This window comes from Limulus polyphemus, unplaced genomic scaffold (assembly GCF_000517525.1).
Source record: "Limulus polyphemus unplaced genomic scaffold, Limulus_polyphemus-2.1.2 Scaffold157, whole genome shotgun sequence".
NCBI classification, from domain to species: domain Eukaryota; kingdom Metazoa; phylum Arthropoda; class Merostomata; order Xiphosura; family Limulidae; genus Limulus; species Limulus polyphemus.
The window spans coordinates 596322-610762 of record NW_013665767.1 but is presented as its reverse complement, the minus strand read 5'-3'; the positions used below and the strand labels follow the sequence as shown (position 1 = coordinate 610762).

Below are 14441 nucleotides of genomic sequence, written 5' to 3'. Positions count from 1 at the left end.
AGTAAAAGTAAAGTTAAAAGTAAAAAAAACTAAACCTAAGAAATTTACGTTATACCTAACAAGAAGAAAACAACTAATATATATATATATATATATATATATATATATATATATATACACCACTCAGTTCTGAATTGCATTAAGAACCTCAGACAATGGGAAATACATACCTAAAACTAGCCATTTGTTTAGAAAGTTAAAAAATTAGCTTCAGCAATCTAATTCAACAAAAGTAGCATTTAGTTCCCAAAGTTACAAAATTATGCTATACTAAACTACACAATCTACAAACTTTGGCTCGATGTTCAATGTTGGCTTTTCTGTCCAGCAACAGACTAACTACTTCATGACGCCCTTGGAAACAAGCTAGGGTTAGCGCAGTATTTCGATTGGTTTCAATCTGAGCATTGATATCACTTCCATTATCCAGGAGCAACCTCACTGCTGCTGTGTGTCCATTCATTGCTGCCAACATCAGAGGAGAGATCCCTAATTTGCTACCTGTTCTAAAAAAACACAGGAAAATTCCTATTGACAAATTTCTAATATACAACTATTATAAGAAAATATTTATGCAAAAAATAATAAATTTAACAACAATGAAAAATAAAAACAAAAGATAAAAATAAAGATTCACTAATATACATTTGTTATGCAATGGCATACATATTTCATCCTTTCCATTAAAAATATTTTTTAACTTCACAAAGGTTAAACAATACTTTAAAATAAGTAAAGAAACCCTAGCTATCTTTCATATTTCAAATAAATTTACCTTCTCTTTGCCTTATAGGTGCAAAGAACTTGCCTCTAACAATGCTATCTTAAAGATATTATTAATAATTTGATCAAAGAACAAGAAAAATCGGCAAACAAACAAATATAAATAAAAGTAATAATTTTGGTAAACATTTCATTAAAAAGGTTTTTTGCATTAAATAAGGCTAAATCAGTGAAGTGAAACTCAACAGAACAAATCCATAAGCCAATCATAAAAAATAATCTCTTAACACTCTCGCTACGGGTCTACATATGGTCAGCGGTCAAAGGGTATGTCATCACATTTGTAGACTTGCATTCACCTTACATAGACATATTTCTGTCCGTGACATGTGAATAACTAATTGACAGTTCAGAATGTCCCCCTGGTGGTTTTCTCAGTCTCTAGAAGGTGGGAAGTTCCTTAGATTATTTCTTTGTCTTGAATCATAGAAGGAAGTGGTAAGTGAAAATTATGTCCAAAAAACAATATTTTTTTACTCAACTACAGTTTAGTTAGTAAGCCTGATAAATTACAGTGAATTCTGCAATATTGATAAAAACCAGTATTTTGTAAAATACAGTCACGTTTTTGTTATAATACACTAAATATGTAGATATGTTATTGCTATTTACAAATAAGTTCTTAAATTTCAGTTATTTTTCTTAAAACAAGAATGCTGAGCATCAAATATGAACCAGTATTACAAATAGGCTTCTGTGTAGACTGCTGCTGCTCCTACCAACATCTGGTAAAAAAAACTCCCAGGGTCCCACCATCCCAGTGACTGGAAACTGGGTGTGGTAAGGATTCTCTAGCTCCACTAGTAGAATATGGGAGGAGGGGTGGGGTGGGGTGGGGGGGTGGGGGGGTAATGCAATTTGGGAGTCCTGAGGAACAATGTTTTTGAAACAGTGCAATAGGTGAATCAAGTTCCATAACTTTTTAAAAGCAAACCCACCCAGATTTGTTCAATCTAATGATCAGCAGGGACGAGCAGGATCCCCTTATGCTTTACGAGAAAAAGCTTGTACGGTTTGGCAGAACACATATGGTGCCTATGCTAGTCCAAAGGGTAAAGCCCTGAACTGCAGCACCTGACCCTTGTGCACAAAATGCATAGAGGCAGGACAACTTCACTACAGAAATATGTAGTTAAGCATCGGCAACATCGAACTTAGTCAACCACAGTTCTGGTAAAAAATGCCAATGCAGAACGAGGAATGACTCCATCATAAACTTTGGAGGATCTAGGAATTGATTTAAATGAGAAAGATTGATGACCAGTCACCAATCTCCTGTCTTCCTGGGTACAACAAACAGATGGTAATAAAACCCTGGAAAAACTGGGTCGACTCTCTCCACTATCCTCTTGACCAACAAATCTGATAGCCCTGAAAAACAGTTCTGAAATCTGAGGACTTGGGGAAGGCAGAAACACTATAGGATGTGAGGATAATGGTGGTGATGTGTATTGAATGATTAATCCTGATGCAAGGACCTGTAGTACCCATGGATCCTTGGTAAAGGTTTTCCACACCTGCAGAAAATCTCCGGGCCAAGCCCCATCAGACTCTAAAGGCATACAGTAGTTATTGCAGCTGCTGACAGCATTCCAATTGAGCAGAGAAACCTAGTGAATATAGGTAGAATTTATTCTGGGTACCTATGGACTGAGGGGGCTGATGTCGGGGATCAGGACACTAGAATATAGGCAGAACTATGACCCCTGTAGGATCGATAAGCCAACAACAAGAGGGATGAATGCAGGTGGGCAACATCAACCCTTGATTCGAAAGCCTCTGACAAAAGGCTGAAAGGCTTCTGACAAAAGTTGGAGGGATGATAAATATCTCATAACCATAGTTAGGGTCAGATGAATCCTAGAAAATTGTGATCTATTCAGATTGACCACAGACTCCAGAAGGGGTTTTATTCTTTGAGAGACTAAATACCTGTCCACCTGGTGGTGATAGGCTATAGCATGTTGTTCTGATAAATGTGATGGACAAGGGCATGGCTGTCCCTTCACATAACCGAGCTGTAAACCTGCCTGTACGAACTGCAATATCAGAGGATGGAGTGAGAACTAAGTGTTCACCCTCAGACCTTTCCCCCATCAAGAAAGGTGCAGACTCAAAAGCAACCAGGGAAAAGACCCAAAACATCACACACTCAATTAACCAACTCAAGAAAAGGAGCCAGACACAGCTGATCCAAAGTTGACTCACGAGAAGCTGACACAGTAAAGAAAGGCACTAGAAAAAGCAAATTAAATTCTCTCCAGAATGTCCAGGATTACCTGCAAGTGCAGCCTTAGAGCCCTTAGAAAAACACGACTGGTCCGAATGTATGTCTCCATCTCACTACAAATAAGATCACAGACAGCTTCAACTAAGACCTGATTTGCCTCTGTACTGGAAATAGTAATCCTGGAATTCATGCTGTATATCGGCTTACCAAACAATTTTCTATTTTTATGAAAATCAACTAGGTAACATGAAGAAAGCACAAAGTCTTACCAATAGGTGTAGTACAAAGAAACCTATTAGTGAATGCTTTGTCAAGAAAAAGTGATAATATTATCCGAATAACGTGCTTTTATACAGTACCAGGATAGAAGGAGCATTGGCATAGGTGGAGAGTGTCATCAGACAGATACTGCCAAGGGCAATTAAGTGAGGAATAAACAACTGGAGCAAGTGAGAAAAAAATCTGACAAATGCTTAGATGGGCAAAGGAAAGAAATCCTAGCAGTCGAGTAATAAGTATGTTTTGGAATAAAAGTTATAGTATGAAAACTATAACAAGCACAAGATGGTTACAAGGTTGGTCCCGGGGACCAAGCCCTTAAGAGAGAGAGAGTTAATCAATTAGTATCACAACTCAAGAAAATTATCACTTTATCAAAGTTAGTGTTTCCAATCATTACTATTTTTTTTATTATTTCAACTATCCTAGTTTCATGTGAGAATTATATGTTAGTTGAATGTAATCTATTAACGATGCTGCTGATTGATCATTTATAAAATTCCACTAATCATCCAACTCCAACAACTTGCACAGTCAGTAATGAAAACGTATATTGCTGTTTAAATCTTGAAATCTTTAGCAGATCCACTAAAATTTATTTCAGACAAAATTTTGCTACTATCCAAAACAAATGAATAATGAAAGAATGAAGTTGTCCCATAAAGTGTCTGATTATTTGATTTTTTGGTTAATCTGACATCTGAGAATACATGGCGTTTCCTGTACATGTTGATAATCACTATCTGCAAACAGAGATTTCTTAAAATATATTGTTATTTATCATTTTGTTTAAAATTTAAAACAACAGACAAACAATGAATTTCATTATCATAATTTTTGCACTAGTTTACTAAAGAAGTTCAAAACTTTTAAGTAAGAGTTGATATATTTTATAAACTGCTTTCATCAGTAGTTCAATCTAAAGCTTTGTGACTGAAGAAATTTATCATTGTCAGAGTAAAAAATACAAGGTTTCAATTTACACTGAAAACAAAAAAGAAATCATTTCGGTCTAATCATATAATATTGAAGTTTGATTTAGAATAAAACACAAGTTAATGTAAAAAACCTTACCTGACAGCCAGCAGCTTCCAGCATTTGTGCATATGTTACAGTTTTTTCTATCTCAGGAAACACTCTAATTTTGCAAGTGATAGGTATTTCCAATTCTTTATAGACCTTATTAACTGGAAGACAATTACAAAAAATACAAATACGTGTATCAGAGCACACACAGTAGCAATAACACTGGAATTAATTATCTTTCTTACGTTTTTTTTTCAACCAGGATTTGAGACAAATAGAGGTTAAGTATGTTATTTTTAAAATGATTTTGGAGCCTCAACACATCATTACAGTCACTATCTGACAACCATACATCTTGACACTAGATCAACCATATAACTTCCGTTTCAAAAGGCGCTATTACAAAGCTGCCATGTCTAAGGAACTTGACTCCTCCCTGCTTGCTTTCTATAATCCATATAGTGTATAAGAATGATGTCTTCCCCAGTGCCCATTTCAACAGCCATATTGCACAGCAACCAATGAGTGCTGCGTCCAGCAACTTAACTGGTACATCTTTGTATGGAATAGCATGACTATACCCATTTTATTTTCAAACTGTTTGAGGCTTGTGACAGTTCAATGGATATATCATGGTAGCAACTTGATTACATTAGACTGGTGTTGCTTTTCCAGATAGAAATCTTTCTTGATCATGTTGTATGGAAAGGGTGGTGGCTTTGGCCACTGAACTTTGTGTTAACGGATTCTCATTTGTACAAGTTACCACACCTTGCTTACCAAGATGGGTACAACTTGTTGCAGGTCTCTTTCTGGATGGTCCTAGTTTTCCAAGTTGATCCATATTCTTTTGTTTTCTAATGTCATTATGTACAAGGGATATCCCCACCATGGAAATTCTAAATCCCTAACTTGCATGAACACTCTTTATGATCTCAGTGGATGAATATCTTGCAAAAGTGAAATTTTTGGTAGCATCACACTACCTACGAAATGTAACTCTGATTCCTTCCATTCCACCACAAAAGTATACAAGTTGCAGTTGTCATGTGACTCACTCAATTGCAAGTTCCAAATCATTATAATATACAGTGTACTCAACCTCTATATAACAGCACATATTTAACAGACATACCTTAATAAGAATCACAACACAAATTTTTAGAAGTTAATCTACTCCAGCAAACATTTTAAACTTAACATATAAAGAACTTAAATGAAAAAAGAATAAAGATTTTTAATACATTTCAAAGCATTTAAAAACCATTATCACAATACATATATACATGTATGGATTCTAATGTGTGCTAGCATATAATTAAGAAATTACACTGCATAAAAATAAGTATTTGCTTAAGTTCTTGTAGAAGTTCATAAAAACTTGAAACACAGAAGTGATAAGATATATGAAGTGCCAGATTAAAAACAGCCAGTTTAAATCTATGTTAAGGTTTATAAATATTTCTAAAATATACTGTAAATGTACCCATAGAATGAAGTAAATCCCATTCTTCTTGAAGAAATGCTCCATAATGCCCTCGTTTAGCAATTGATTGTGGGCAACCAAGGTTCAAATCAACAGCTTCAAAAAATCCTTGAGAGAGCCGAGCAGCCTCCACAAGTGTCTCAACATCATTGGCACAAAACTATACAAAAATTCACACATTAAGTACTTCTATAAGCATATCACAATTGCACTTACAATAAATTACAACAGCACACATACATGAATGAATTTTGCTGGTGTAGATATCAACTTGTACTTTTTTTTTTAAGCCAAATATATCAGTTTATTGCTACTCTTGTAAAATGTATACTTACCCTAAAAGTTGTGTGTAGTTAGTTTTGGCTGGAGTATTTAACCAATATCACCAGTCTACAAGCAACTTATTATATAACAACAAGATTTTCTTTCACCATTAGTGACCAAGTTTGCTACATTTTACACTACAGCTTAATTTACACAACAAAATAAGTAGAAAATTACATTAAAGTAACACATAACTAGATTTTTATAGCTTTTAGATTGCAGTTTCAACAGCCAAAAACATGCAGATAAAATTATTTTGTTGGAAATGCAGAAAAAACTATATTCATTATTCATTTGTAGAATCTATACACCATGATAAATTATAATATACACATGACATTCTTAATTTTTTTTTACCTTGAAATGTATTAAACTAGTATCTATATTATACAGTTTCATAAGAACACTCATACCTGTAAACATATGTATTGCATATTTGTTTATTGATTGAAAATAAACTACATTTTCCCATTAACAGGAGGATGGGCAGTATAAGTTACAAAGTAATATTGAATTTCACTAAACTGAGTTTAAGTAAAGGAGTAAATAAACTGTGTGACACAATATAATTTTTATTATTATTTAGATCCAAGATAAAACCAAAGTGTGTGTGCATTTGTTTTCAGGACCATGGATGGTCACCTTTCACAAATTAACTGGTTGTATTCCTTTTAACCAACTCACATAAGATCAGGAACAAGAATGTTTACTTTACTATGATCTATTCTATAGTGACTAGCTCTATGTTTGTGACTGGTCATTCTTATTCAAACATAGGGGAGGCCATAACTTTAAGATATCACCTGATCTACCACTGGAGGACACTGGCTGTTTAAATTCTTGCACAGCATGCAGCATTATAGACATGCTCCTATGGGCAGAATGTGATCCTGCATCATTACAGGCCAGGCCCCAACCAGATGGTCAAGGTCCCACTGCTAGGAGTTGGAATTATAAGGCCGTGGTTCCTAGCTCCCACGTTGGTGGCTACGGCATTTGGATCACAATATATATATACATATGTATATTTGTGAGTGGATCCCAACCTATAGCTATAGAATGATTCATTCTGAGCCATCTGAATCACAATGAGAAGGTAAGCAACACTGAAGTGGACAAATCCTCTCCTCAACCCAAAGAAGTCCAAAAGGAAACAGTCCAAACTCCAAATAATGAGATCCTGCATGTCATACTCAACCTGAAGAAACAGAACTCATCCAGTCTGGAATTATGAACACTCATCTATTCTCCCCCACCATGTGGGCAAGGTAAATTCTATTTGCCCAAGGAAATATTGGGAGGATGGGGAACAAACTGTGCTCAATCAAGGACCTAGGATGGGACCACTCTGTGTTCGGAATTACGAGGAAACAATGGACCCTCTTCCATGAACAATGTACTAAAATGATATTGATCAAAAAAAAGGGATACACTCAATCCAACCAGATAGCGAAGCGTCATATCTGAACTGGTATTACGAGTATGCTCCCAAATATGCTAGGGCCTCTCCTACCAATACCTGGGAAAAAATATCCAGGGACCCAGGTAGGAGAGCCCCCAACTTTGCCCTCTTTTCCAAAAGTGGAGGAAAGTTACTCGACACTCTGGAGGAATGGCCTCTGTCCCCCACCCCAGCAACTGGAAACTAAGCATGGTAAGCACTCCCTAGTTCCACAAACAAATGGAGTCCCAGGGAACAATGCTCTGGAAATAGTGCAGTATGTGAACCAAGTTCCATAAATGTTTAAAAGCAAACTGACCCCAATTTATCCAATCCAATGATCAGCAGGGACAGGCAGGATCCACTTATGCTTTACTCATGAGAGTCCATGAGTGTCGGTCCAGTTCATTACAGTAATACTATCCGGACTGCCTCTAGATGGTCTTATGAAACACCCCATTTCTACAGAGCTTGTTGCAACCTAGATAAAACATGTTGGGTTGGTGGTTGCTAGTGCAGAATTGGTTTGCTAAAAGCACACCTGCCTAGGCAACACTCACCACAGAGTGGGATCCTGTGAAAAGAGGTAAGGGACCCTGGAAAATAAAGAAGAGACAATATTAGTAATGAAGATACTCACAGCTCCTTATAATCTAGCAGATGTAGTTACAATAGCTACTAGGAGTAGTCAAAAACCCTCAGAGGAATATACTCCCAGATCATGCAAATAATGTGAGATAAAAGTATTGGAGGAGGTACACATACCAGCCCATGCAATGTCCTCCAGAAAGCAATTCAATTGGGCCACTAAGAACATAGAAATGTGACAAATATGAAGAGACATGGCTTGCAGAATAATCCTCACCTCCAAAGAGAACTCAGAATAAGCGATATGGATCAGAAAACTGAAGGACTAAGCAAAGACCAAGACAGACACATGGCACCCTCAGAAGTTGAACCCTGAAGTCGTGCGAAGGACCACATAATCTCCATGCCTGAAGCTTGAACTTCAGGATGGCTGGTTGTATGATGTCAGACAGTGGCTGCCTCAACTGAGATGGCCAAAGAGGAAGTGGAAGATGTGGGCACTCCTGAGGTACCGCAGAAGCAGAAAACAGGTGTTAGCCACCAATCCGGTGCTATCAACAGGAGCCGACAATGGGTTGGAACAAATCAATGCTAGTACCTTGGATAACATATGAATCTGCGGGAAGGTCTAGAAGTGTAATCCCATCCCATCCTGACAAAATACATCTATTGCCCATGACTGACGGTGAGGTGTCAGAGACCAAAATGCCTGTAATTAGGTGTTCCAATGAGTGGCCAATACATTAATCATCAGCGTTTCAAAATGAGAGCCAATCCAACAGAAAACCTCACGATGCAGCATCCACTCAGTTGGGAGAATCCATTTGGGTTGAGACAATTGATCTGCCACTGAATTCATCACCCCCAGAATATGGCAAGCTAGTAAGGTGATATTATAGGAGTGGTCCAAAGAAAGAAGATCCAAGATTTGAAAACAAACAGCTCTGGACCAAGTACCTCCTTGATGGGAAATGTAAGACACCACTGTGGCATTGTCAAAGTGAAGCCTGATGATTTTCCCCTTAATAACTCCAGACCATAAGACATCCATCACCCTTTGAACAGCAAGAAGTTCTAAAAAAATTGTGTAAGAAAGCCTCATTGTATGTGCATAGGTCCTGGAATTCCTGACTGTTAAGATATGCACCCCATCCTTGAAGCGAGGCAGCTGTGATGAGATGGATCTCCGGAGGAGGTGGTGGCAGAGGAACACATATTGTGGTAGTGTTGCAATCTAACCACCAATCAAGATCAAAGATAATGATCCTGATGAAGGAAAACCGGAGATTCCAGTGCATCACTGTTCATGATCCATTGGTTGCATAAAAACCACTGAAGGGATCTCTTGTGTGCTCGTCCCAAAATAATGAGGAATTCAAATGATGCCCACATCCCCAAAAGAGAAAGAATGATAATGAAGCCTGCCTCAGTTGCTTCTGAAAGTAGAATCCGAGTGTGATGTTCCAGAAACTGGCGAGATGGTGTCAGCAGTAATCAGTTACCTATGGAATGGTGTGTGCATAGGCCTAGGAAAAGGAGGTGACAAGAAAAACTTGTACAATTCAACTGAAAACATGTGGTGCCAATGCTAATGTGGTGCTCCTGAGAGTCTTCTGACCAAAGTTGGAGGGATGATAAATATCTTAACACTGTATATAGGGTAAGACAAATCCTAGAAAGTTGTGATCTATTCAGTTGACTACAGACTCCATTCTAGAACCCCAAATTTCCAGTAGCAGGTGCATTCTTGACTCTAAATATGCATCCGCCTGGCAGTGGTAGGCTAAATCACATAGTTCCAACAACCGTGGGAGAAACAATATAGCTGTCCATGTAATTGAGCAGTAAATCTCCCTCCAAGAACCACAATATCAGTGGATGTAGGAAGAACTTAGTATTCACACCAAGACCTTTCAGCCATCAATAAAGGTGCAGACTCAAAAGCAACCAGGGAAAGACCCAAAACATAACACACTTGACAGACCAACAGAAGAAAAGAAACTGGAGGCGGTTGATCTGAAAGTGGCCTCCTGAGAAGCAAATAAAATATCATACCAAAACTATATGCAAAAACATACACATCACTTTAATTCACAAACCCTCAGTTACAAATGTATTAATACAGCAATATTATTAGGTTGTTTGTCTACAGTAGGAGCCCAGTAACTTTTAACTGCTAGCTATAGGAAGAATATGTAACACAATACAAATTATGAAGTTTTAAAGTGTTATATATATACATATATATTTAAGACCATTTTAGTGTGAGGCAGTGTTAGTGTTAACCATGCTTTCTTTATCATTTCATTTGTGGGTTATTCTATATGCTACACTGTAAAATACCAATGACTTAAATGTTAAAAACCATAAAGCACATGAACATGGATATGCAGAATTTTGAATATATTATGGATATAAAATATTTTGTTCAAAAATAAAATAACTTAAAATTTGAATAATTAATAAAGTTAGTATTTTAGGATTCATACAGTAATTTACAATGGTTTGCTTTAAAATAACCCACTTTTGATTTCATAGCATTTTTTTTTTTAAGGTTAACTTTCTCAAAATGACAAAATTGGATATATAGCACCTTGCATCTAAGCTTTATATATACATATACATAATTTGAATATGATTAATAACACTCACCTACATCCAACTTATCCATTTTGCACTGTAAACAAATCTACCACTAGGTAATAGACAAATAATATAACAAAAAGAGTTAATGTTTCAGTGTTTTATAACTTATGAATCAGACACCTTTAAAAACATATTTACATATTGTCATTTTACTAACTTTTAAAAAACATTGTGTCTATATAGAATATCTTTAGGCAATGTGTGCAAAATAACACATTTATTGTAGAAATTGTAATAAATAAAAATTACAGATTTAGGTTTACAAAAATTATAAAAACAATGGATTTTCAGAACAGCTGAATGATTTAATCTACTTCCTATAGGCAACCATTACATTGACAAGTGTCATGCAAACTAACAATTAATCAAAATTATGAGTAAACTGATTGTCATGAAAATAATCAATTAATCAAAATTGGGGTTGCCAATTAATATTGTTTTTCATTATTCCAACTATTCAGATAATTGCAATATTACCATTCTGTTTGTTGTAAAGCACAAAACTATACAATTAGCTATATATATGCTCAGCCTAATTTGGGTATCAAAGCCTGGCTTTTAACACAAATTTATTTAATTTTTCTTTTGCCATCTCATATGAATATAATCGATTAGTTAAACGAAACTGATTAATGAGATGGACAATTCATTGATTAGCAAATTCCAATAATCATACAGCTCTAATGAGAGGGTTAATATATTACTTGCAGAGAAACTGCTATATTACACATACATGCATCTAGCAGATAATTCTAGCATTCATAATTGTTTTCTTTACTTAGACTTTCCTCTAGTTATTTCAAGGTTATTTTTTAGTTCTGGTCTACATAGTTAGTTTAATTTTGATCATAAATTACTTAAAATAACATTATTATTATTTAAAGATATTACTTTGGACACAGAATAATCCATTTATGTAAATAGTTTGCATAATTAACTTCATAAGCAGATGAACTACATCGATAAATGACCCATTCTTAGACATTTTTGTTTTCTTTTAGCACACATAACTTACTTGTTTTACCACATATCAGCAAGTGTCTACACTTTCTATTAATTGCCATATTAGTACACTACAGATCACAGGAGCTGATTAGCATAAAAATCACATTCAATGTGTTACATCACTTGCCTGTAAGTCAAAGTTAGTGATGAACAATAAAAAAGGTGAAAGTGTTAGAACTTGTACTTTTAGAAGATTTCTCTTAAATTAGTTTTCAGTTCTAAAAATTTATGATTGAGAGTAAAGAAAAATGTATAACAATATATTAACCACATTATATCTGCTACATCCATTGTTGATGAGACCTTCTGCCCAGTACCAGGGCTTATCACATTGGCTGAGATACCACACACAGTAGTGGCTGGGGTGCTATTTATATTATCAAATTACATAAACAAAAACTGTAAGAAGTACTAAATTTAAAAATTTTACAATTAAATTTTATGTTATATTACATATGGAAGAGAACTTCTTTTTTCTAACAAATACAAGAGTGAAACATTTGTTTGATGTTTTTCCCATTTTCGTACTTCAGATCTCTTGCTCAATATTGCATTATTTTGAGATGGTCAATCCCACTATCCATTGGTAAAAAGAGTGGTTCAAGAGTTAGTGGTGGATGGTGTTGAATTCCCTTTAGTATATCACTGCTAAGTTACAGATGGTCACCACAACTAGCTGTTGAGTAGCTTTGTGTGAAATTCAAAGTAAACCGAACCTCAATATCACTGCTACAGTTTTGATTATAATTTATACTTAGTTCTTAACTCTTTTGAAAAGTTCATGTTTATATTTCAGTTTGTGCAGTACTGTTTCTAAATACATATTACAATGTTATTGTTAATGTTATTTGTGAATAAAACATTTTTATCTTAAAGTTGAAAGCTCAAATTATTTGCCATCTAATGTATTGACTATTGCCTTGGTAACTCTCGTACAAAAAGGTATAACGACTACCGTATAAGCACACGATGTGATAACTAAAAATAAAATTGCCTTTCATACAAAAAGAAAAGTTTACCTGAACAATTAATGGTCTGTCTTCTTCACAAGAAATTATGTTTTCTCGCCTGTATCTAGCATCTTTGACAAACACCGATGCATGCAACATGGGCGTATAGCAGAGTTCAGCACCGTATTTTCGACTGAGAAGTCGCCACGCCAATTCACTCTGGTCCACCATTGGGGCAACAATGTACTTGGCACAGTTAAGCTTTTTCTTCCATAAATCATATCCATTCAACGTTGGAGGCATTTTGAGATTCTGCTTTATAATAACTCAAAAATAATGTTAAAATAAAAGCATAACCTCAATGCCTCGTAATCGGCCATACACGTAGCCTACATTTGTTCGTAATTTTAAGTTTAGGGCACGTGTACTGTTTTCGACATCTTTTGGTTAGATTCCTATTTATTGAGATCACTTTTTAAAAATAAAACGTTCATTTTATATAAAAGTTTGAAAATAAGTATTTAAAATATAAATTATATACACTAAAATTAGTATATATAAAATAAAAACGTAAATGTTTAATTTAAATCAGGAGTATTGTTAAATCTTCTTTCTTATTTTTTCACATATTGTAGTTTAAATTTTTTTTGCATTCATTATTTGTTTTAAAAGTTTCGCGCCAAGCTACACAAGGGCTATTTCGTAAATGTTCCTAATTCTAAACCGATAGACAGGACCACAGAAAGGGCAAGAAGGCTGGAGAAATTTCTCCGGGGCACAGTGTCCTGAAAGGAGTCTTGGAGAAAGCAGGGTGAAACTAATTGACAGAGGAGAGTACAACATACCAATCCTTCCCCAGAGCCCATGAAAGCTCTTGGAACCTTGATATAATAGCTTAGAGAGAAGAAAAAGACACAGTTATCAACAGCACCAATTACAAACTCGTGGGCTAATGTCGTTTGGTTAAACAGTGAGATTTGTTCGTCACCCTCATACTTATAGCGCATCCTGCGCCAAAGTGCAGAGCGTCTCATCCACTTTATACTTCTGCACTTTATTTTGTGCATTTAAAATGTCATCTCTGTTACGTACTGAAAATTTCAATTGCAAAATAATACATGTATATCTATAGTTCCTTTTCTTTTTCATCAGTATTTGAATAGTACTGTTGCGTCAGCGAGGTCACGTGACTCGTTCTCTCGAACCTTTGGGAATTGTCGAGAGATTACTAGATATAGAGTAGTTTGGTATATATATATAAGAGGGTGACAACGTGACGGAAAAAAAAATGTGTGTGTAGGTAGTGAGTAATTGATCTGCAGTGAGAAAGTATCGTTGAAGTTAACGTTCGTTATAGCGTTTGTTTTAGCGTGATTGTTGAAATCAAGTGTATCGCGAAGTTATATTCAGGAAGAATAAACCAGTTTTATTAAGTAAGGACTTGTGTCGCTAAAGTTTCGTCGGAACGAAGTTACGGAAAGTTAATTAACAAACGGAGACGTAACAAATTGGTGTCAGAAGTGGGATGAAAAAAAAATGGAAACGAGAAGCGCCAAACCAAACTACAGTTTAGCAGATTTGATGGCAGCAATATAAGAACAGCAAAAGAAACAAGAAGAGAGACAACAGCAGTTACAAGAAAACCTGCAACAATGGCAGCTCGAACAACAAAAGAAAAAAGAA

At 35.5% G+C, this 14441-nt stretch overlaps 1 protein-coding gene across 1 annotated transcript in view; it reads right to left on the bottom strand.

Annotated features, from left to right (window-relative positions):
* The window catches only part of LOC106476596 (tRNA-dihydrouridine(16/17) synthase [NAD(P)(+)]-like), a 49330-nt gene extending 36105 nt beyond the window's left edge, over positions 1–13225 (bottom strand). Inside the window, exons 1-3 of the mRNA XM_013937244.2 lie at positions 12828–13225; positions 5805–5964; positions 4367–4479 (exon numbers count right to left, since the gene is read on the bottom strand). Of these exons, the coding sequence (XP_013792698.1) occupies positions 4367–4479; positions 5805–5964; positions 12828–13061 (507 nt within the window). The 5' untranslated portion in view covers positions 13062–13225. The remainder of the gene's footprint in view (positions 1–4366; positions 4480–5804; positions 5965–12827) is intronic.
* Positions 13226–14441: the final 1216 nt, after the last annotated feature.